Source organism: Vipera berus, assembly GCF_964194415.1.
Source record: "Vipera berus genome assembly, chromosome: Z".
NCBI classification, from domain to species: domain Eukaryota; kingdom Metazoa; phylum Chordata; class Lepidosauria; order Squamata; family Viperidae; genus Vipera; species Vipera berus.
Genome location: NC_138205.1, coordinates 78,327,375 through 78,348,933, shown reverse-complemented (window position 1 = coordinate 78,348,933; position 21,559 = coordinate 78,327,375). Strand labels below are relative to the sequence as shown.

Genomic DNA, 21,559 nt, shown 5'->3' with positions numbered 1-21,559 from the left:
GCTACCGCTTCCTGTGCTAACTTTCTAATACTGATTAGCTTTCCTGGAGAAGCAAACCTTCCGTTCCAGCAAGATCACTACGGAGCGGGTTAGAAGACAAGACTCCAGCAACAGCTAGACTCCTTCCAAAGATCCGCCTAGATCGCGCCGACAATGTTATTTTCCAGGTACACCCAAATTCCCTTTTAGCACCGGGAAGGGGAGGGTGGGAAGAAATCATCGCTACTTTCTTCCTCCACTGTCTCCCTAACGCCTTCCCGCAGCTCCTCCCAATAATTCCCTTCCCCCAGGCTTACCCTACAAGTACATAATGTCCCGGGCAGCTGTAAATATCATGAATCATGGCTAGGAGGTGAGCGAGAGATAGAAAATAAGACAAAAGCGTCCCTTCCCCTTTCCCCCCCCACCCGATCCACCTCGTCTCCAAAGCCGAGGAGGAGCCGCCCTCCCTAACCAGAATGCGCAGCCACCTGTGAAATCCCTGGAGCAGCTCGCAATGGAAGAGAAGGAAGGCGCCACCTCTTTGGGCGTCACTGGGTCCTGATTTGTCCATCGGACACAGGAAATTGATCACTGCCTCTACTTCCGTCGCTGTCCTGAAACCGAGAGTCGTACGAACAATCTCCCTTTAATTTGTTTATCCGAAGTGGAAATGAAAGCAGAGGGCCTGTTGGGACGTTGTGTGAGATTCATTTGGACGGTGGAGCTCAGGCTCGAAACTGCAGGCAGTGACGCCTTTCTTCAAAAACCTCAAGAGGGAAGAGCGTCGGGCGGGAGCCGGCAGGACCCGACGCTCTTCCCTCTTGAGGCAGCATCCCCGAGGACTCCTTAGGAGCCGGGGAGCGATGCTGCCTCAAGAGGGAAGAGCGTCGGGCGGGAGCCGGCAGGGCAGTCCTGTACACGCGCGCAGTCCCCGGCTGCTAAGGAGTGCTCCTTAACAGCTGGGGAGCGCGCGCTTGCGCAGGACTGCCCTGCCGGCTCCCGCCAGACGCCAGCCTGCCCTGCTTCCTCCACAGTGAGAGGGGAGGGCATGCCTTCCCGGGCTCGCTGATTTTCCGGCGTATAAGACGAAAAATCTTGAAAATCACCTCAAAAGTTGGGGGGTCGTCTTATACGCCGTCGTCTTATACGCCGGAAAATACGGTATTTTCAATTCCAACAGTAGTCTATTTACAGGTTGAATGTAAATACACATTTCCTATGACTAATAACTTCTAGACTGGTTGGGCCATAAAGGATTATGGGAGCTGAGTCCAACAGCCAGAAGTAGAGATATAGAGCTGGAATATATTTCACCTCATACCTATAGATAACCCCATCTGGCAGCTTCATAGAGAATGGAGAAAGCAGAATTTGGGGGAACCCCATAAAGAAGTTTGCCAAGAGGCAGACTTCTCTTGCCTATATTTGAACCTCCCCTAGAAAAAGGAAGTTCTTGTTTGCAAAAATTAACAATAAAACACACCAAAATCAAATCCTGATGGAGGGATGGAGAAATATTCAACAGCAAAGAACCTGAGTGGTATTATTAGTCATGGGACTAACACAAAAACTCACAAACGTTTGCTGAGATATTAAAAAAGATAAAAAATAGATGAATTAAGGTTTCAAAGGAAACATTTCTTTTTATGTTGAAATTCATCTTCTGATTTTTTTTAAGTGTGAGTATCTTCACATTATAAAATGGGAACAAATTTTAAATTCTTACAATTGACTTTGCATATTGTTCTAATTGAATATGTAGCTTTGACTTTGAATAAAAGCAGCCCATTTTTCTGTTAGGAATTTTTCTGTTAAGTACTTTATTTACAGTTGGTTGATTATATTAAACCGGTGGCATTCACAAAGCATGTCTAATCATACTGATGTCATCACTTTTATATTTATTGATTCAAATTATTTAACAATGTGTATTTGATATTTATTTTGGTAATATGCATTATCATGGATACAATACTGCCAACTCCATCAGCATACAACGTACAGTAGACATATTTTGTAATGTGAAAAGAAGTCAATTTGGATTTATTTCTTACTCTCTCATTTATTAGTCAGTTTAATGCAGAAAAGGGGAAAACCATATTGCACTTAATACCATATCTTTCTTAAGAATTGTGAAAGATCCTTTATTCCAGTTGGTCATGGTAAACTATGATAATTATTCACCAAATTTCCTCAAGTCTCACAAATAAGATGGCTGTCCTTTCTTCCAAAATTCTGTTTATGGTCAGTGTGACTAAAGTATTTTGAGTATCCAGCACAACAATATCTGCTATAAGTACATCATGGCAATTCGGTATTTCCACCAAACCTGGAGTCCTATTTTGTTTATTCCTTTCCTGTGTTATGAATTAAAAGCCTGTTGCATTCTATTTCTTTTTCTCCTTTAGACATATTTGTTGTTCTAGTAGAGATGGTGAGGTGTGAAGTAACAGAAGTCCAAGAAGGGAAATGAATATTCCGATCCACCATAACAGGTCATCTATTTCTCCAAACAACCACCTTCCTAAAAAGGCCTGTAAGACAAGGATAAACAATAGTAAAATTGTACTCTGCTCAGTGCGTAAATTCCTCAGCTGCCATAAGCTGAAAATGCATAGATTATTTTTAAGACATATGCAGAAGCAATAGTATTTTGAACATATTACAAAAGTTTCTTTTTGTACAACATTCAAAGGCTATTCAATAATTTAGGATTTAAATATACTGTTTGGAAAGTAGCTAGGGACTAACAGAAGAAATCACCCAATATTACACATGCTTGCTAAAGCCTCCCTGTTTCTGTGTTTAGAGAAGGGCTTTTCAACCTTTTCACCCATTGTACCACTTTTAGGATATGGCAACATCCGAGTACCACCAGTCGCCTAGCAACGTGTCAAAAACTTGATGACCAAAAAAAGAGGAAAAAAGTGATGAAGTACAGGTAGTCTCGACTTACAACAGTTCACTTAGTGACTGTTTGAAGTTACAATGGCACTGAAAAAAGTGTCCCCCAAGCCACAGCCGAGCAAGATGCCTGCCTGCCCGCCTGGCAGAGCTCTTCCTCCTGTCTGAGGTTTTCATTGTTGCGAGCATTTCAGTTGAGGATTGGCAGTGGGGATGGGGTGGGGTGGGGTGTGTTTGGTTTTTATTCCCCCTCCCTCGGCTGGGTGGTTGTAGCAGGTTTTGGTCACTTCACCCTGGGACACTGTGACCATCATAAATATGAATCAGTTGCCAAGCATCTGAATGCAAATCACAAGACCCTAAAGATGCTGCAACATTCCAGCTGATTGGTGCTTCTTCTGGGCTCAGAAGCACCAGGATCAGCGCCGAGCTCCAGCTGGAGCCTGGCGCTGATCCTGAGGCTTCCGCTGAGCCCTGACAGTCCTGCAGCTCCAGCCATCTCTCGCTCAGACTTGTGCAGTGCTGCCACCGGTTCAGCTCATTCCCCTCCCCAGCTACCACTTTTCTAGGATGGTCGCGTACCACCTGCCAGGTGCCAATGTACCACAGGTGGTACCCATACCACTGGTTGAAAAGCCCTGGTTTAGAGAACCGAGTTAGGATGTTAAATGTTCCAGTTTCAGAAAGTTCTGACATCAAAATGGATTTTCCAAGTCTGGACTGTTTAGCTTTGCCTTACTTGCAGACCATTCAGAACACTCACAAGTGGTAACAGCAATACAAGGATACTATGATATTCTGCCTTAAAAGGGGGGGGCGTGGTGCTCCACCTTTTGGGGCTTTCATCAATCATATGGTCTCACTATACTCACTGAAAAGATGAGGTTGGATGCTGTTGATGTCATAGTTACTGTAGCTGAGGAGGAGGAATATCTTAAAGCTTTAGCAAAGAAAGTCCACATTATGGCATTGCACACAAATACTATAGCACCACAAACTACTCGAAGTATCATGGATACCTGCAGAACAATTGGGGACAAAAACTGTGATCTTTTCTATATATCTTACAAACATTCCATTCAAAGCAGGAAACAGCAGATGCAACCTAGGTAGAACTCAGCTCTGAATATTACATTATTTAATACATTTTTTTAAAAGAGAGAAGGATGTTGTTTCAATGGGCAATCTTATGAAAGGCAGATTTGCTTTGCAAATGGCATATCAATGCTTCATTCATCATCTTGTACAGGTAATCCTTTAACCTTTCTTTCCTCTGTTGTTATGTGAATCACAGAAAATTAGCAAGGTGGTGGTTAAATCAATCAGGCTTCCCCATTGTCTTTGCTTGTCAGAAAGTGGCAAAAGGTGTTCACATGACACTGCAAATGTCAAAAATGAGTCAGTTATCGAGGATCTGAAATTTGATCATCGACCATGGGAATGCTGTAAGAGTTGTAAGTGTGAAAAACAGTCATTTAATCACATTTTTTCAGTGCTCTTGTAACTTTGAACAATCACTAAACGAATTATTCTAAGTCAAGGATTACTTGTTAGTTCTGAAGGTTAAAATAATCACTTTAAATTATGCAAAATTGTGCCAAAATTCCTCATTGAAATAGGAAATAATATCTCACTTGCCATATTTTGATAATTATCTTTGTAAGCATAGCACTAATGCTAGAGCTATTCAAACAGAAATACACTTTCAGACTCCATCAAATTTACTAAGGTCATGTTAACAAATTGAGGAAAGCTAATTTAGGTGTACAAATTCATGAGCCAGCTGCAGAGACAATTAACAATTAAGCATCAGATGGTGAGTACAGAAATTAACCAAATTAATCTGACTAAACACACTACAAAGAAAAATCATGTATTACCATATTTCTGACAACAGCACACAGTGTGACAAAATGCATAAAATGCACATGCAAGAATGCAGTGTGTTCTCACACAACTGCTGGATCCTCCAAAATGTTTGTATTACTCATAGTTCATTTTTGTAATTATTTGACATTTCTTTTTATAATACATAGCACTACACAATTAGACTGTATTTTTATAAAAATAAATTGAGCATATACAGAATTATTTCTCTTTTGTTTTAGAACATTTCCTAACAAAGCTTTGGAGGACTCAAATCATCTGTTATCAGGAGATTAGAAAATAATTTGTTTTTCCGCAGAGCCAGTTTAGCATTTCTTAACTAACTGGTTTTCCCCAACTTAATATTTCTTCGATGTTTGTAGAAACTATTCTTTAAACAAATTGGTTTATAAATTCTATTATCTAATCAAATACCAACTACATTTAGCAAATGTTTTCCCTATTAGCATGCTGTTTCCTAATTTTGTATTACATACAGACACCTAGGTAATAGAAGTGAGGTAAAGTGTTATAAGAAAGGGACGCGGTGGCTCAGTGGGTTAGGACGCTGAGCTTGTCGATCAGAAGGTCGGCAGTTTGGCGAATCGAATCCCGAGTGCTGCGTAGCAGAGTGAGCGCCTATTACTCATCTCAGCTTCTGCCAACCTAGCAGTTCAAAAGCATGTAAAAATGGCGTCTAGTCATGCCGGCCACATGACCACGGAGAGGTCCTTGGACAAACGCTGGCTCTTTGGCTTTGAATCGGAGATGAGCACTGGCCCCTACAGTTGGAAATGACTAGCACGCATGTGTGGGGGAACCCTTACCTTTACTTTACTAAAGTGTTATAAATTTATTCATTCAGGGTTTCATGCAATTATTTGTCATCAGAACTGAATTTTTAATATACTGTAAAACCTTGGGGGAAAAATTGTTCAGAAAATTTATCCTTATTTCTAGGTTGCTTCTTTCCTTCCATCCATTGCTTCTTGTCATGCCTTCAGGTGCTTTGGAGAATAGCTTGACTCCCTCTTCTTTGTGGCAGCCCGAGATATTGGAACACTGCTATCATGTCACCCCTTGCCCTTGTCTTCATTAAACTAGACATACCCAATTCCAGCAACTGTTCTTTTATGTTTTAGTTTCCAGTCCCCTAATTATCTTTGTTCCTCTTCTCTGTACTCTTTTTAGAGTCTCAATATCAAGAAAGAAGTTTATAAATTGAGGGCATTTGCTGATGATTTGGTTATACAGTATTCTTGCAAGACCCCCAAAATAAGATGCAATATTTGATGAGGAAATTAAATGAGTTTGGCTCGTTAGTGGGTTTTAAAATAAACAAACAGAAAACAACAATGTTGATTAAGATTATGTCCTTTCAGGATTGCGGTATATTGATTAAAAAGACTGGTTTTAAAGTCGAGAAAAAGATGAAATATTTAGGGCTTATGTTGACAAACACAAATACAAAACTGTTTCAAAATAATTATGTGCCTCTCTGGAATGATATTAAAAAGGATTTACAAAGACGGGACAAATTACATTTATCACTACTAGATAGAATTTCTGTAATTAAGATGAATGTTTTACCAAATATGCGCTTTCTGTTTCAGACATTACCAATACTTGCAACAGATATTTAAACAATGGTAGAGGGATATTTCCTAGTTTATATGGCAAGGGAAGAAACCAAGAATTAGATATGTGTTACTGCAAGATACTATGGAAAGAGTGGGTTTGGGTTTACCAGATTTGAAATCTTATTTTGATGCTTGTTGTTTGGTTTGGCTAAGAGTGGATGAGCCTCCAGAACAAGAGGCTACTTGATTTAGAAGGTCATGAATTAACATTCGGATAGCACGGTTATTTATGGTATGATAAAGTTAAAGTAAATGTTGATTTAAAACAATCATTTTGTTAGATGTGCCATACTAAGAGTTTGGAATAAATACAAGACAAGGTTCTTTACAAAGTTGGGTGCCCCCCCCACAAGCTTTTTTTTTAGAAAAGAAATGGTGGTGAAGCTGGACTGGTGGACTTATGGTAAAATAATATCTTTTAATTTTGGTGACCTCATCCTCAAGTCTAAGGAAGAATTAGAATCAGAAGGTCATGTCTGCCATTGGTTTACATACTTACAATTGAAAGAAAGATTTAAATTAGATAAAGAGAGTTATGTGTTTCATTTTGTTAAAAATGGAAATTTTACTATGTGGTAGTAATGAACATTTATTGGTGAGGTTTACAAAAAGTTATTGAAATTGAATTTGGAAAGTGAACATGTAAAACAATGTGTGATTCAGTGGGTATAATGTGATGCTTGAACAATGGGAGAATACATGGATGAAAGGTTTAAAATTCACACTAAATTATGATTTAAAAGAAAATTTTTATAAGATGATATATCATTGGTATTTCATACCAGTTAAGTTATCTAGAATGTATAAAGGTATCTCAGATGAATGTTGGAAATGTAAATGTAAAGAAGGGACTTTTTATCACTTAGGGTGGACATGTGATAAAGCAAAGAAATATTGGAGTAGGATTTATATTCTAATACAGAAAATTCTTAAAGTGAATATAAAGCTAAAACCAGAAACTTATTCTGAGCCTGTTAGGCATATGGTATTAGCCTACAATGTTGGGTTGAAAATATATTAACCATGATGTTATGTCTTTAAGATGTTAATTGGCCAATGGGCGTGTAAGTGTTCTCATGGCCATAAGAGGGAGCTAGTAACGTAGCTTCCTTCCCTCTCTGAATTCACTGCTCTCTACTATTACTGTTTTTGCTCTGTTACTGTGATAAACCTGAACTGTGTATTGACCTCTGGACCAGTAAGAAGACTTTGTATTTTGGATTACTTCTTGGACTATTGCTATTGTGTATGACCTCGACTGTTTATTTTTGACTGTGCATTTTTGTTTTTACACCACCTCAAAAGTAAATTCCTTAACAGTAAAAGTAAATTCCTCAAAAGTAAAAGTAAATTCCTTAACAGGGCCTAATGGAAAAAGACTTGGGGGAAAAATGGAATTCTGATTTTGGTCTAAAGCAGCAAGCTAAAAAGTAAAAGAATGTGGGTTCAAGTCCTACCTTAGCCATGAAAGTAGGCTGGATGACTTTGGGTGAGTCATTTTCTCTTAGCCATAGGAAAAAGGCACATTTTTTGCTTTCCCATCTGTTATTGCTTAATCTGCTGTATTGTTGTCTAATCTTTGTGTTGCCTCCAAGACAAATTTGCATTTCAGCTTCTATCAATAATCCCATCATCTGCCTTACACAGGAACATTTCCACATTGTTGATTCCATGAGTGAGGAAACAAAAACCCTAAAGGTGTATGACTTTTTTGCTTTTGACCTGTGTTTTACTTTTTTAAAAAAAATCCTAAATGGGTCATGAGAGCACATTTACTGGGTTTCATTTTTGTTCCTTAATATGGCAATTGATAAGAGTGAAAGGGAGGAGGGAAAATGATTCCCCAGCTAAGAGAAATATAATTTTGAATAAGCTCAGTAAGAAAAACTTAGATATAACAATTCTACAAGAATCACATATTAAGATTCAAGATCAGAATTTATTAAACTACCCTATGTTAGGAATCAAATTTGTATCGCTTTCACAGCAGAAGAAAAGAGGAATATGTTATGATATATGTTAGAGAAAGAATCCCAGCAAGACAAATCTATTGAGATGAGGAAGGTAGAATATTGATTATTGAAATTTCCTTGAATAAAAAAAAGGTCGCCCTGGTAGGAATTTACGCCCCCAATGAAAAACAAAGAGAATTTTATAAGAAACTGCATAAGGTTATTGCTGATATGGAATATGAGAACATTTGTATAATTGCGATTTTAATGCAATTATAGACAGAAAATTAGATTATAAGAGTGAGGAAGTAAGGAAGTGAACCAGGAGAAAATTCCCCGGTACTTTTTTTAAAATGGTGGAAGAATTAAATATTCAAGATAGTTGAAGGGAGAGAAATTTGAATGAAAAGCAATTTACATACTATTTAGGGTGGCGTCAATCGTGGTCCAGAATCAATATGGTCTGGACAACAAAGGAATTAAATTCAGATATTGATGACATAATAATAGACATTAATACTTGGGCAGACCATAATCCCATTGTAATTAAATGGAAAGAACAGAAGATAACAACAAGGAGGTGGACTCTAAAAAAGGCAATCCTAAACCAAACAGAATTTAAGCATAAGATGGAGGAACAAATGCGGACATTCTTCCAGACAAATAAGAAAGAGGAGACTAGCACTCAAAATTTATGGCATACGGCCAAGGCAGTTATGAGAGAGACTGCAATTGCGTACATGGCCAATGAATATAAAAAGAAAAGGCAATATCAAAAAAGTTTAGAATTAGAACTACAAAAAAACCCACAACGTAGAGATCTAAAACAGCAGCTAGATTTAAATAAGCATAAATTGAATATTATAGAAAAGGGAGAAATGGCACAAAAAATAAAAAGCATTAGACAAAATTTTTTTGAACAGGCAAATAAACCCGGGAGATGGCTGGCCTATAGATTGAAAAAACAAAAAGATAATAGATGGATTAGTAAATTATGTAATCAAGCAGGGGAGATAGTATATCAAAATGAAGGAAAAAATGGGTGACATATGAATTCTATAAATATCTTTATAAAGAGGATGAAATGATTACTGAGGAAAGAATATCACAATATCTTATGAAAGCAGACTTACCGAAGGTTTCGGAAGAATTTCACAATATATTAAATAAAGATATAATAGTCCAGGAAATTATGGAAGCCATTAAAAAACAAAAAAGTAATAAAACACCTGGCCCTGATGGATTACCGTCCGAAATATATAAAAACCTCCAAGAACTTTTGGTTCCAACCCTATTGGATTTATTTAATAAGGTATTAAACACAGCAAAAACTCCAAACTCATGGAAAGAAGCAATCATCTCACTAATCCCTAAAGAAAACTCTGATTTGACCTGCATTAAAAATTATAGGCCCATTTCTTTACTGAACACGGATTACAAGATTTTCATGACTATAATGGCAGAAAGATTAAAAAAATATTTAGCTGAATTTATCCATACTGACCAAAACGGCTTCTTGCATAAAAGACAAATTAGACATAATGTCAGGATCATACTAGACATCTTAGAATATTATGAATTACACAGCGAAAAACAAGTGGCATTAATTTTTGTTGATGCTCAGAAAACGTTTGATAATGTCAAATGGAATTTTATGTTGACTCAACTCAAACAGATGGAATTTGGAGAAAAAATTATAAATATGTTTAAAGCAATCTATTCCAAACAAGAGGCAAAAGTAATCATAAATGGAGAATTAACAAATAGCATTAAAATACAAAAACGTACGAGACAAGGCTGTCCACTATCTCCTTCATTATTCATTCTTTCTTTAGAAGCACTCACAAGAATAATCCGAAAAGATAAGCTGATTAAAGGATTAGAAATCAGAAAAGAGATATTTAAATTACAGGCTTATGTGGACGATTTAGTTTTCATTCTGGAAGACCCCTTAGAATCTGGAACAAGATTATTACAGGTGCTGGAAAATCATGGAGATGTTGCAGGATTGAAAATCAATAAAGAAAAAACTAAAATGTTAGTTAAAATATGTCCAATTTACAAGAAACTGAGCTAGTAGAAAAAATTAATATCCAGACGTCCAAAAGAGTAAGGTACTTGGGGATCCAACTGTCAGCAAGATGTATTACACTCAAAAGAGAAAATTATGACAAGTTAATGGACCAAATTACAGCAGACCTAGATAGATGGAAAAACTTGCAGCTCTGGGGAGAATAGCGACAATCAAGATGAATATACTTCCCAAATTACTCTTTTTATTCCAATGTGTACCAATTAAATTAGGTAAGGATTTTTTTTGAAAATTTAAACAGAATTACATCTAAATTTATCTGGCAAGGTAGAAAACTGAGAATCAAGTTAAAATTATTACAGGATGCAAAGGAAACAGGAAGGCTCGGCCTCCCGAATTGGGCAAAATATTATCAAGCAGCAATAGCGGTATGGATAAAGGATTGGATACAGTTAAGGAACAGAAGACTATTAGCATTAGAAGGTCATGACATGCAAATTGGGTGGCATGCTATAATGTGGGACGAAAATATAAGGCTCATCAGTACTTCCAGAATCATCATATTAGACGGGCACTATTAGACGTGTGGATAAAAATTTTAAAAAAATAATTATATAGAAATCCCCAATTGGCTATCCATATTAGAGATTTTCATGCACCCCAAATTCATAAATTTAGGAAGTGTAATTACGTATAAAGATCTCTTAGATGAAAATGGAGACCTGAAAAGAAGAAAAAAATTATCAGAAGATGGTATAGAGTTGGAATGGTGGGCATACTTACAAATACAGTCACGATACAGAAGAGACAAAAAAGAACCAGGGATAAAGTTAGAGCATACACAATTAGATAAAATTCTTCTAGGAACAGACGATCAAATGATAAAAAAGATATATCAATTTTTATTAGAACAGGATTTGTTAGAACAGGGGTGTCAAACTCAAGTTCATTGAGGGCCGCATCAGCATTGCAGTTGCCCTCAGGGGGCTGGGTGGGTATGGCCTGGGTGGGCATGGCCTACTGGGTGGGCGTGGCTAGAGTGCATATGGCCTACTGGGTGGGCATGGCCAGCTCTACATAGTTCACATCAAGGGTGCCTATGGTGGCCTGGGCAGGAGTGGGACAGATCTGAGGGTCTCTGGCAGAAGGAGGGTCTCTGGGCCAGGGCCAAGGCAATGGGGGGCGTTCCCTCACTGTTTCCAGGATGGCTTCGCGGGCCACATGAAACCACTTCGCGGGCCGGATCTGGCCCCCGGGCCTTGTGTTTGACATGTCTGTGTTAGAAGAACAGGTAAAAGAAACAATGTTAACCTGGAGTAAAAAGTTTGGTTATAGTATTGACCTAGATAATTGGCAATTACTATGGGATAGAAATAGGAGGTTAACGCTAGCCACCTCCTATAAAGACAATCTGTACAAGATGTTTTATAGATACTTCCCCCCTACAAGGTTAGCAAAAATAGATAAAAAAATCTCACCAACCTGCTGGAAATGCAGAAGGCTTCCAGGGACTTACTATCATATGTGGTGGGAATGTTCAAAAGCGCAAAATTTCTGGCAGCGGATAAAAAATTGGTTGGAAGAAATATTACTACAAAAAAATGATTTAAAACCAGAAACCTTCTTATTAGGGATTATTAACGATAAACTCAGCAAAGCATCTTTCTATTTATTAGTGCATATTTTAACTGCAGCAAGATTGGCATGTGCCCAAAAATGGAAAAGAAAAGAAACACCCACTGAAGAAGAAATAATAGATAAAATTTTATCCTGCACCAAAATGGACAGGTTAACCCTAGAGATCAAAAATAAGACTGAAACAGAGTATTATGAAATTTGGCAAAATTTGTACAATTGGTTAGAGATAAGGAGGATCTATGACTATTATTTGATTGGTTGATAATGTAAGGATTTCTTATCAGCACCTATATCAGGACACAACTGAAAGATGTGTAAATATAACATTGATGACTGAAAGACAGTTTACTAAAAAATTTACAGATGTTATATGTACAGTTTGTTATACTCTGTCCTGTCATAGAATGTATTTTAAGTTTTTGTTATTTCTTTCTGTAACATAAGGTAATACTAATAGTAGTGTTGTAGCTAGGGAAGTTGAATCATGTCCACTTTTGTTTTTAAATGTACATTTAATAAAATTTGCTATATATATAAAAAAGAATAGTTTATCTACAATAAACTTTTTGTATTGCAGATAAAATAGTTCATCTGCAATGCAAATATATATTGTCATGTTCCCACCTAGCTTTACTTATTTTGAGTGATTATTAAAAAATGGGAAAGCATTAAACATCTTTATAGTTCAAGTAAAGGATAGTTCAAGTCCTGCCTTAGAATACAGGTGAATGCAAATAATCCTATTACAGTATGATTGGCAACAGGGCTAAGGCCCAGGACAGGAGATTTACCAGATTCTAGGCTTGTGAACAGCTCAAATTAATTATAGCATTGATCATTTTAAAAGTATTTTTACAGCTAATCAGTGTCCTTCCGATCATGGGAAGCTACTTTGAACCTCAATCAATGATTTGTTCATCCTCACCCAGTCAACGCCTAGCAAAAGAGTCTTTCCCCAAGACAGAAGATTTGCACACCTCATATTTGGAAGGAAGAACCTACTTTCCTGCTGATGAACATAACGGAGAACTACAGAAATAGATATGAAAAATGTCCAATTATGGAACCTGAATGGACACTCAGTAACAGACTTGGCTCTACTGGGTATAGATGTACAGTGAGTGTTAATGGAACCAAGGATCCCCCACAATAATCCTAACAACTGCCTTTTGATTCAATATACTTCAATAAGAGAAACTGCAGTCACTTCATGAAGAGTTTCCAAGCTACTGAAAATTAAACATTTCTTTTTAATAAATTTACAGACATTTTAAAATTCTGTTTTCCCTTTGTCAGTATGGGGTACATTAATGAGAAAAAAATGAATTTCAACAACTGTAGAATCAGGCTGCAGCATAAAAAAATTGACAAAAGTGAAGGGAGTATGAATACTTTCTGAATGCACTGTATGTAGTCCTCGACTTTAACAGTTCATTTAGTGACTGTGTGAAGTTATAACTGGAAAAGTGATTTATGTCTGTTTTTCACACAACTATTACAGCATCGTGATGATCAAAATTCAGATGGTTGGCATATTTATGATAGTTGCAGTGTCCTGGGGTCATGTGATCACCTTTTGCAATCTTCTGACAAGCAAAATCAATGGGGAAGGTAGATTCATTTAACAATCATGTTACTAACTTAATAACTGCAGTCATTCACTTAACAATTATGGGGAAAAATCATAAAATGGGTGAAAATTCACTTAACAACTGTCTCCCTTAGTAACAGATTTTTTGGTTCAATTGTAGTAAGTTGAAGACTACATGTATATTCAATTTGATTTGCAACCTTTGGAGAGCCTTTGCTTCCCAAATTAATAAAAAATATTTCAATCTAGCCATCACAAACAAAAATATTATTTCAATCCTAAACTTTCAATCTAAATATCACAACAAAAATATTATTTAATAGACTTATCTTCAGAACTGGATGCTCATAAAGTTAAGAGGATTTTTTTAATTTTCAAGATTATTTTAATTTGGAGCTGTCTGGATCCTATAATATGACACAAAAGATTCCTGGCGCATTGTAAACATTAATTACTCATCCCTGCTTACAGCATCACTGACTGACTCTTGGCTAGTCCCTGTAGTTTTTTTAGCAAGATTTTTGCTAATTATTTTCTAATTATAATTATTTTTGATGGTGTTTTATAATAAAATTATAAGCATATTATTTTTCCTGCAATGGCTAATTCTGCTTATTCTTCTGAAGTCAGTAATTGTGTATTTGCTAGTTACAGCAAGCAAGAATGTTACTTAGTGACATCTTTAAATCAAACTAATTGAGATTTTATCTCAAATCATTCACGTTGAATGTGAAGGGATTTTTGAATGTGGGGTCCTTGGTACTTTCTGTTGCATCATCAGGGCATCATCACTAGCATTGCTAATGTTACTTATTTGGGTAATGAAATGTAAAGGAAAATAAATAAAGGTTATTCTTTTATAAATTGTATAAAATGTAACACCAATGAATTATATCAAATGTAACACTAAGATGTGGTGCTATTTTCTGCTCAGGCAGAGGACTCAAATAGTAATCAACAAAGTTTTTTTTAAATATTAAAAAGCTTCAAAGAAGATCTTTTAGAAATGTAAATGACTTCAAAGAGTAACTTATGTTTCTTGGGGGGGGGGACATGTATCAAGAAAAGAAAGTATAAATGCCTGGTTTGAAACTTGCTCAGGGCGCTCTTTGAACCCAATCCAATTTGGGAAAGGTCTAAAAGGCCACGTTTGCAAACGCTTTCTTTCTTTATTATTTTCAATTTCTTTTCAATAAATCTTTGTTTTTGTTAACCAGACTTGTCTTCAAGTTGCGAGTATCAAATTTAGGGTTTTAAAATCTCAAAAATGTCTGCAAAAAAAAAAAAAGCAATCAAGCTAAAAAAACTCCAAGGATCCCTCATTTCCACCGTGAGTTACAAATATTCTCCTTTATTTTTGAATGAGGATTTACATGAACAAGAGCCACTTCAAATTGAATCCTCAGACAGGGACATTCATTGTTTAATCTTGAAATAGGCGTTCTTCTAATTTCCCCTCTTGCAAAATAATTTGAAGTGAGGGGAAAATCTGCTGACCGACCTTGCTTCGGATCTCTTAGAACAGAGGTAGGCAACCTTGGCTCTTTTATGACTCGTGGACTTCAACTCCCAGAATTCCTGAGCCAGCCATGCTGAAGGACAAGGGAGAGTTTCCAAGCTCAGTCATGCTGGCTCAGGAATTCTGGGAGTTGAAGTCCATGAATCATAAAAGAGCCAAGGTTGCCTACCCCTGTCTTAGAATATGCTACATTTATTAGAGACCCGAGTTTCTCTGATGCGTGCCTGCATCTCTTCCTCGTTAGGCCACTCGGCCTTCCACATTGTTGTCGGGCTAAAGGGTTCGCAGGCCCGCGGTAGCAAAGAATCATGGCGCTAATCCCTTCCGCAACAGAGGCGGCCTCTTACCCAGAAACAGGCTTCTCCGGTGGTCTCTTCTTCCCCGAGGGCGGCTTGGCAAGCAGCCCGCAAGTAATCAGCGCCCAAAGACAGCTTGGCTGAGGAAGCAGCCAGCGCCCCCAGCAGGCCAGCGCCGATGGCGCATGTAGCCCCCAACGCCAGCGGCATAGGCCCAGCGCTCTGTTTTCGGGAGTCTTTCGAAAAGACGGCGCTCGCGCGTTCGACTGAGGAATTATTATGTGACAATGTGACTCCGCCTTGCTGTAGCTATTCTCCAAAGGAGGTGGTTTACTAGAGCCTTACTATACTTTTCTATGGTTATTGCATTGTAAGACTGCCTCAGATGTCTGCACGGCTATTTTATTTTAAATGTCAGAAATCTTATAAAACCAATGACGTTGTGCTCTCTAGTAGACACGCTGTGGGTTGGAATAAAGAGGGGAGATACATCTCTGTTCCTGCAGAGAAAAGTTGGGTTCGAATGCACAAACAACACTGCATCAAGAATAATGAATGCATGCATTTAAGGAAGCCCTCCCTATACAAACATAAAAGCCAGAAAAGTCTTTCTTCTTGAGGATTGTTTTAAGTTTCTTATAATATTTAGCATCTTATTACACTGCTTCATTAGTATCAGTCTGAAGACAAAATGATAGTGTCTTAATTGATTTTATGGGAAATAATTTTAAAATCATTACATTGGAATTCATAGAAAGTAAAAATTTTTCTCAAATGTTACAAATCTGGAGCGAAGCTGCATCAAGTATGAAAAAGAGCGATGCTCCATCATGACATCTTCAAAGTATCACAAAACTGAGAAAACCTTTGATTTTATGGAACATCATATGCACACATGCAGAAGATCCTTGAAGATGTACAAAGTAATTTGTAGAGTGCAGCAACTCTGCTGGTACTCCTCTTCAAAGTTTCATCTGACATGGTTTGCTGAAGTCTTGAGTCATTATCGTAAGTCTTTCCTTCACTGCTGAGTTGACATGCCATCCACATACTTAGAAAAAAAATTATCCCAAGATAAAATTGGATGTCTCTAGTAGTTGCCAAATAGATTGGCTGAAAAAGCTTAATGTTATATACCTTGAGAATGCTCTTGGATATTTTCAGAATACTGGTACAGCTAAGGATGACTTAGGGTTATCTTGCGTATGTTGGAGACAAGATGAAAGCAAAATTATGAGGACAAAGAAAAAGGCAATTATAATTTTTCTTCATCACAAAAAAGGACTCAGGGTGCATCAATGCAGGGTTTCATCTGCTCTTAGTTAGGCCTGAAAATGGATTAGAAATTTAACACAGATGTTGAAGAACTGACATAAATGATTGTCCAGGCTTACTTAATAAATGCTTAGTTAACTATTAAAATGATTGATTCTGGACACTGTTTAAAGACTGGTTCACCTATACTACATCAGAGTAATCCAAAAGGAGATTACTAATCTGTATCTGAATTTACTCTATTGAAAATAAAAGCAAAGGATTTTTGTCTAAATAGGATTATAGGTGCTTATCATCCTAAACTAATAAAAGTATTCTGAACTAGAGAAACTAATTTATCTGTAGCAAATGGGCTACGGACAAGACATATTTTATAAACTCTTAAATGTAAACTTTTGCAACAATTCTCTTGAATGTTTTGAGTACCAATCAGTTTGAAGGGAGGCCAGAATCCATGTGGAAACATCCTTGCGTATGTATCACTTTTGTATTCCATCTTTTATATTAAGAAAGGTAACATGTTATTTTTTAAAGAAAGTGCAAAGGAAGAATATCCATCTTTGTAGAAAAAAGAGTATAACTAGGGGAAGTATTGGAAATCAGTGTTTTGTAAATGGTGATACTGCTCAGGTACTCCACATTTTGTAGCCATTGCACAAGAGTGTACTTATCCCTATCATAATTTCAACATTCTAAATTTGCTAGGCAGTCAAAGGATTAGGAATCCTTGAGTCCAAGATAATGTAATGCTGACATTTTAAAAATAACTTCATTAACTTGAGCCTAATGAGCCATGCATTTCTTGACCTTTTCAATTTCACATTTCATCTGGATATTGACATTTGTTGTTAGTCATCATTTCAAATTCTTCCTGTTTCTTAAATCACATTATTCCTTAAATAATGGGGAATTAATTCTGCTCCATTATCTAGTTCAGCACATAGTAAAACTGATTTATATGTAAGTTTTCAATATCTGTAACTCATATTTCTTCCTTTTTTGTATCAAACCTGAAATTTGGTTTATTTATCACTCAGATAAATGATACCTTAATATAATTTATTGCATATTCTCAAATGATTACTGATTTAATTATTTTAATTTGGACTTAAGAATTTAATTTTTTAGTCAATTATAACCAGATTTTATAAATGCTTTTTTATTGAAATGTAGCAATTTTATGAATCAATTAATGCATTTTACTTGATAATACAGTTTGATTAATTTTCATTAAGAATTAAGTATGTCAAAGAGACTGAATATTCTTTAACACTATGCATTGTTATGAAAGGCACATGTAGAATAGTTTTATAAAATAATAATATACTTTTTAAAAATTGAATATTGGAATATTCCAGAGGATTCTAGAGAATATTCTGGGGAAAAAGGAGTTAACCTGTTAATTGGTTAAACACACATCAACCTTCGTAAAAATAAAATTTTTTACCAACTACACTTTTGTGAAAATGTGAATAATTTATTTTGTTTCTGCTATGCAAAAAAAATTAAATATTCCAGGCATTATCCATATTTTTTTTACTACAGATGTGTATTCTAGAGAGCTATTATATTCAGCATAAAAAGGGAAATCAGTGCTGTGGTTTCTTGCTGATTTTAATTTTATTTATTTTATTTGTTTGCTGCCTAACTCATCTCAAGGTGACTTGGGCTGCTTACAAACATTAAACCTGATACATATTAAATGATAAAACAATAAACAACAATAATGATGATTTACAATTGGAAGATTGGGGGAAGGGTGTATGAGCTTATGGGGAGAGGTGGGATCTTCTCTTAATCCAAAAGCCCCCTCAAAGTGATGTACGCCTGCTTGGGCCACAAGCCAATTGGCAGAGCCAGGTCTTCATGGCCGTACAGAAGGTCAGGAGATTGAGTGTGGATCTCACCTCAGGAGGGATACAATATTCCAAAAGGTAGGAGACATGGCAAAAAAGGCTCTTCTCCCAGTCAAAATTCCTTATCTGACAACATACCCTTTCACTGCCCAAATCCCACTGGTGTGAAACAGCTCCTTAGACAGCCTGGATCCATGCCATGAAGGGCTTTAAAGGTGAATTGGAAATCTACAGGAAAGAGATGCAATCAACTTGAAGTAGGGTTAATATTTCTGCAATAATAATTAAAAATCCCTCCCAACCTTAAATTGGGGTGAACATTTTACTATTATATCATTACTTTGCTCTTTTAGCTTACTTACCATGCAGAACAGAACCCCTGTCCAAAACTGGACTTCTGACCATAAAAGATTTCCCAATTCAAATGTAAATGCTGGTGAATGGGTTGGGCCTTTGCACATGTGCGCATACAAGTACCCACCTTCAATCACATTCCCAAAAGGCAACCCTACTGAAGTCTGCTCGTTTTGATGATTTCTTTAACCTTTGGAGACTGCTGAATGGAGCCATTTTTCTTTGGAAGGAAGACAGTGCTCTTCCTTTTCATGCAAATGCTTGGTAGGTGTAGATAGATTTTTTTTAGGGAAATGTGCTCAGAATAGTCCTCCCAATAAGATTTGCTTCTCTCGACTCATTTCAGAAGAAGAATGGTTGTGGGAGGAATTGCAGAAGGAGAACTGAGTTAGGCTGATGTCAGTAATAGGAACTGGCCATCTGTAGGTTACAACAAAGGGCTCTGGAGGCTGCATGTGATCTATGGACTCCCCGTGACTCATGTGAATCACAAGAAAAAAGTGTCCATAGAAAAGGAACTAATGGATTTATAACAAGATAAATCAGATTAAAACAGAAATATTTTGAGAAAAGTAATTACAATAACCCACATGAAGCCAGTGTGATGAAGTGATTAGAGACACCAAACTAGAAACTGGGAAGTGTTAAGTTTTATTATCCCTGCCTTAGGATCCAGCTGGATGACTTCAGGCCAGTCACTTTTTCTCAGGCAAAGGCACAATGGCAAACCATTTCCAAAAAGGTTGCAAAGAAAATGCACTGAGTCAGACCTGATTCAAAAGCACACATACAGTAAATACACCCAACCTCCCCCTGCTGTTGAATCTATCAACTGAGAAAAGAAAACAAGAAAGAATTATTATTTTGGTTTAAAAGGAAAAGATTGATGAACTAGAGAAAAATTGAAAAGACTTATTCATCCTATGCTGTACAGTATCTGAATATATATATATATATATATATATATATATATATATATATATATATATATATATATATATATATATATATGGATCCTTGGTTTTTCGGGTTTTTCCCCGCGTAGAACTAAAGGTGTAGGCGCAACGTTTCGACGGAATCCCATCCGTCATCATCAGGCTGGTGGCTTTAGCTTCCTTCTTCTGGGAGAAGCATGTGGCTGTTTGTTCCTCTTTTTTAAACTGCCAGAGGGGGTGTGTTCTGTGGAGGTGTGCTCTGATTGGGTAGGGGACCAAGTGTGTTCTGATTGGGTGGGAGTGTGTTTTGAATGGTGGGTGTGTTCTGATTGGGTGGGGGGGGGTGTTCTGAGTGGATGGGCTGGTCTCAGCTGCCAGCTCCAGACCTGAGCTGGTGAGTTGTGCTGCTTTTGTTCGGCTTCGTGTTTGTGGTGGTGCCATGTTTTTATAGTGGGTGTCAGTTTGCTTATTGTGTGGTTTGGAGGGGTTTAAAGTGGCTGATGTTGCAGCTGTAGTTAGGTTTCTGTTTTGTGGTTGTGCCTCGTTATCATTGTGGGTTCGGATTTGCTTTTTGAATGGTTGTGTGGTGGTGATGTCATGTGATGTTGTCATGAGTTTGGGTCTGGTATCATTCTTGGTGGTTGGGACTCGTCTGTCAATCAAGGCGGGTTTCCAAATGGCTGGTAGGCGAGAGGTATCATCTCGTTTATTCATGCTGTGGGGGCGTTTTTCTATCTCAATGGCTTCTCTGATTATTCTGTTGTTAAAATGTTCAATTTTGGCGATAGTTTTGGTTTTTTTAAAATCAATTTCATGTCCCGTGGCTTCAAAGTGTTGGACCAGGGATGAAGTTTGTTCTCCCTTTCTGAGTGAGTTTTTGTGCTCTTCAATGCGTGCACTTATTCTTCTGTTGGTCTGTCCGATGTATGTGGTGGGGCAGGTGGTGCATGGGATTTCGTATACTCCTTGGTTTTCTAACCCAATTATGTCCTTGGGGTTTCTTAGGATGGTGGATATTTTTCTGTCTGTGTAGAATGCTGTTTTGATGTTGTGTTTTTGGAGGACCTTGCTGATTCTGTCTGTGGTCCCTTTTAAGTATGGGAGGAGGGCTTTGCCATTTTCTTGTTCTCCGTCTTGGGTTTTCGTGGGTGTCTCTCTTCGGATTAAGTTGGTAATCGTGTTTCTTTGGAATCCATTGGCTGAACAAACAACCACATGCTTCTCCCAGAAGAAGGAAGCTAAAGCCACCAGCCTGATGATGACGGATGGGATTCCGTCGAAACGTTGCGCCTACACCTTTAGTTCTACGCGGGGAAAAACCCGAAAAACCAAGGATCCACATACAGGCACCCGCGAAAACCTCAGAAAACATATATATATATATATATATATATATATATATATATATATATATATATATATATATATATATATATATATATATATATATATATATATATATATATATATACACACACACACACACACATACAGAGAGAGAGAGAGAGAGAGAAGCTGAATTGGAACTAACAACAACAACAACAACAACCAGTGTTGCCATGAGGGATAGCAAACTCATTTTCATTTTTCATATTCCTTTGCTTTATTGAGGGAAAGCCTATTTTATGTCTTTTGAATTTGCTACTATATGTTTTTTTGTTGTACATGATCTGGTCATTGAACACAATAAAGTTAGTTAATTTAAGATATGTTGGCAGA

The 21,559-nt window shown here is 37.1% G+C and overlaps 1 protein-coding gene across 1 annotated transcript; it reads right to left on the bottom strand.

Annotated features, from left to right (window-relative positions):
• Positions 1–1,806: 1,806 nt before the first annotated feature.
• Positions 1,807–15,675, bottom strand: TMEM42 (transmembrane protein 42). Its single transcript, XM_081343343.1, has 3 exons — positions 15,472–15,675; positions 3,759–3,905; positions 1,807–2,516 (listed from the first exon to the last, which is right to left on the bottom strand). Exons 1-3 carry the CDS (start codon positions 15,628–15,630, stop codon positions 2,370–2,372), a joined length of 453 nt encoding a protein of 150 aa, XP_081199469.1. The 5' UTR covers positions 15,631–15,675; the 3' UTR covers positions 1,807–2,369.
• Between the last annotated feature and the right edge of the window lie 5,884 nt (positions 15,676–21,559).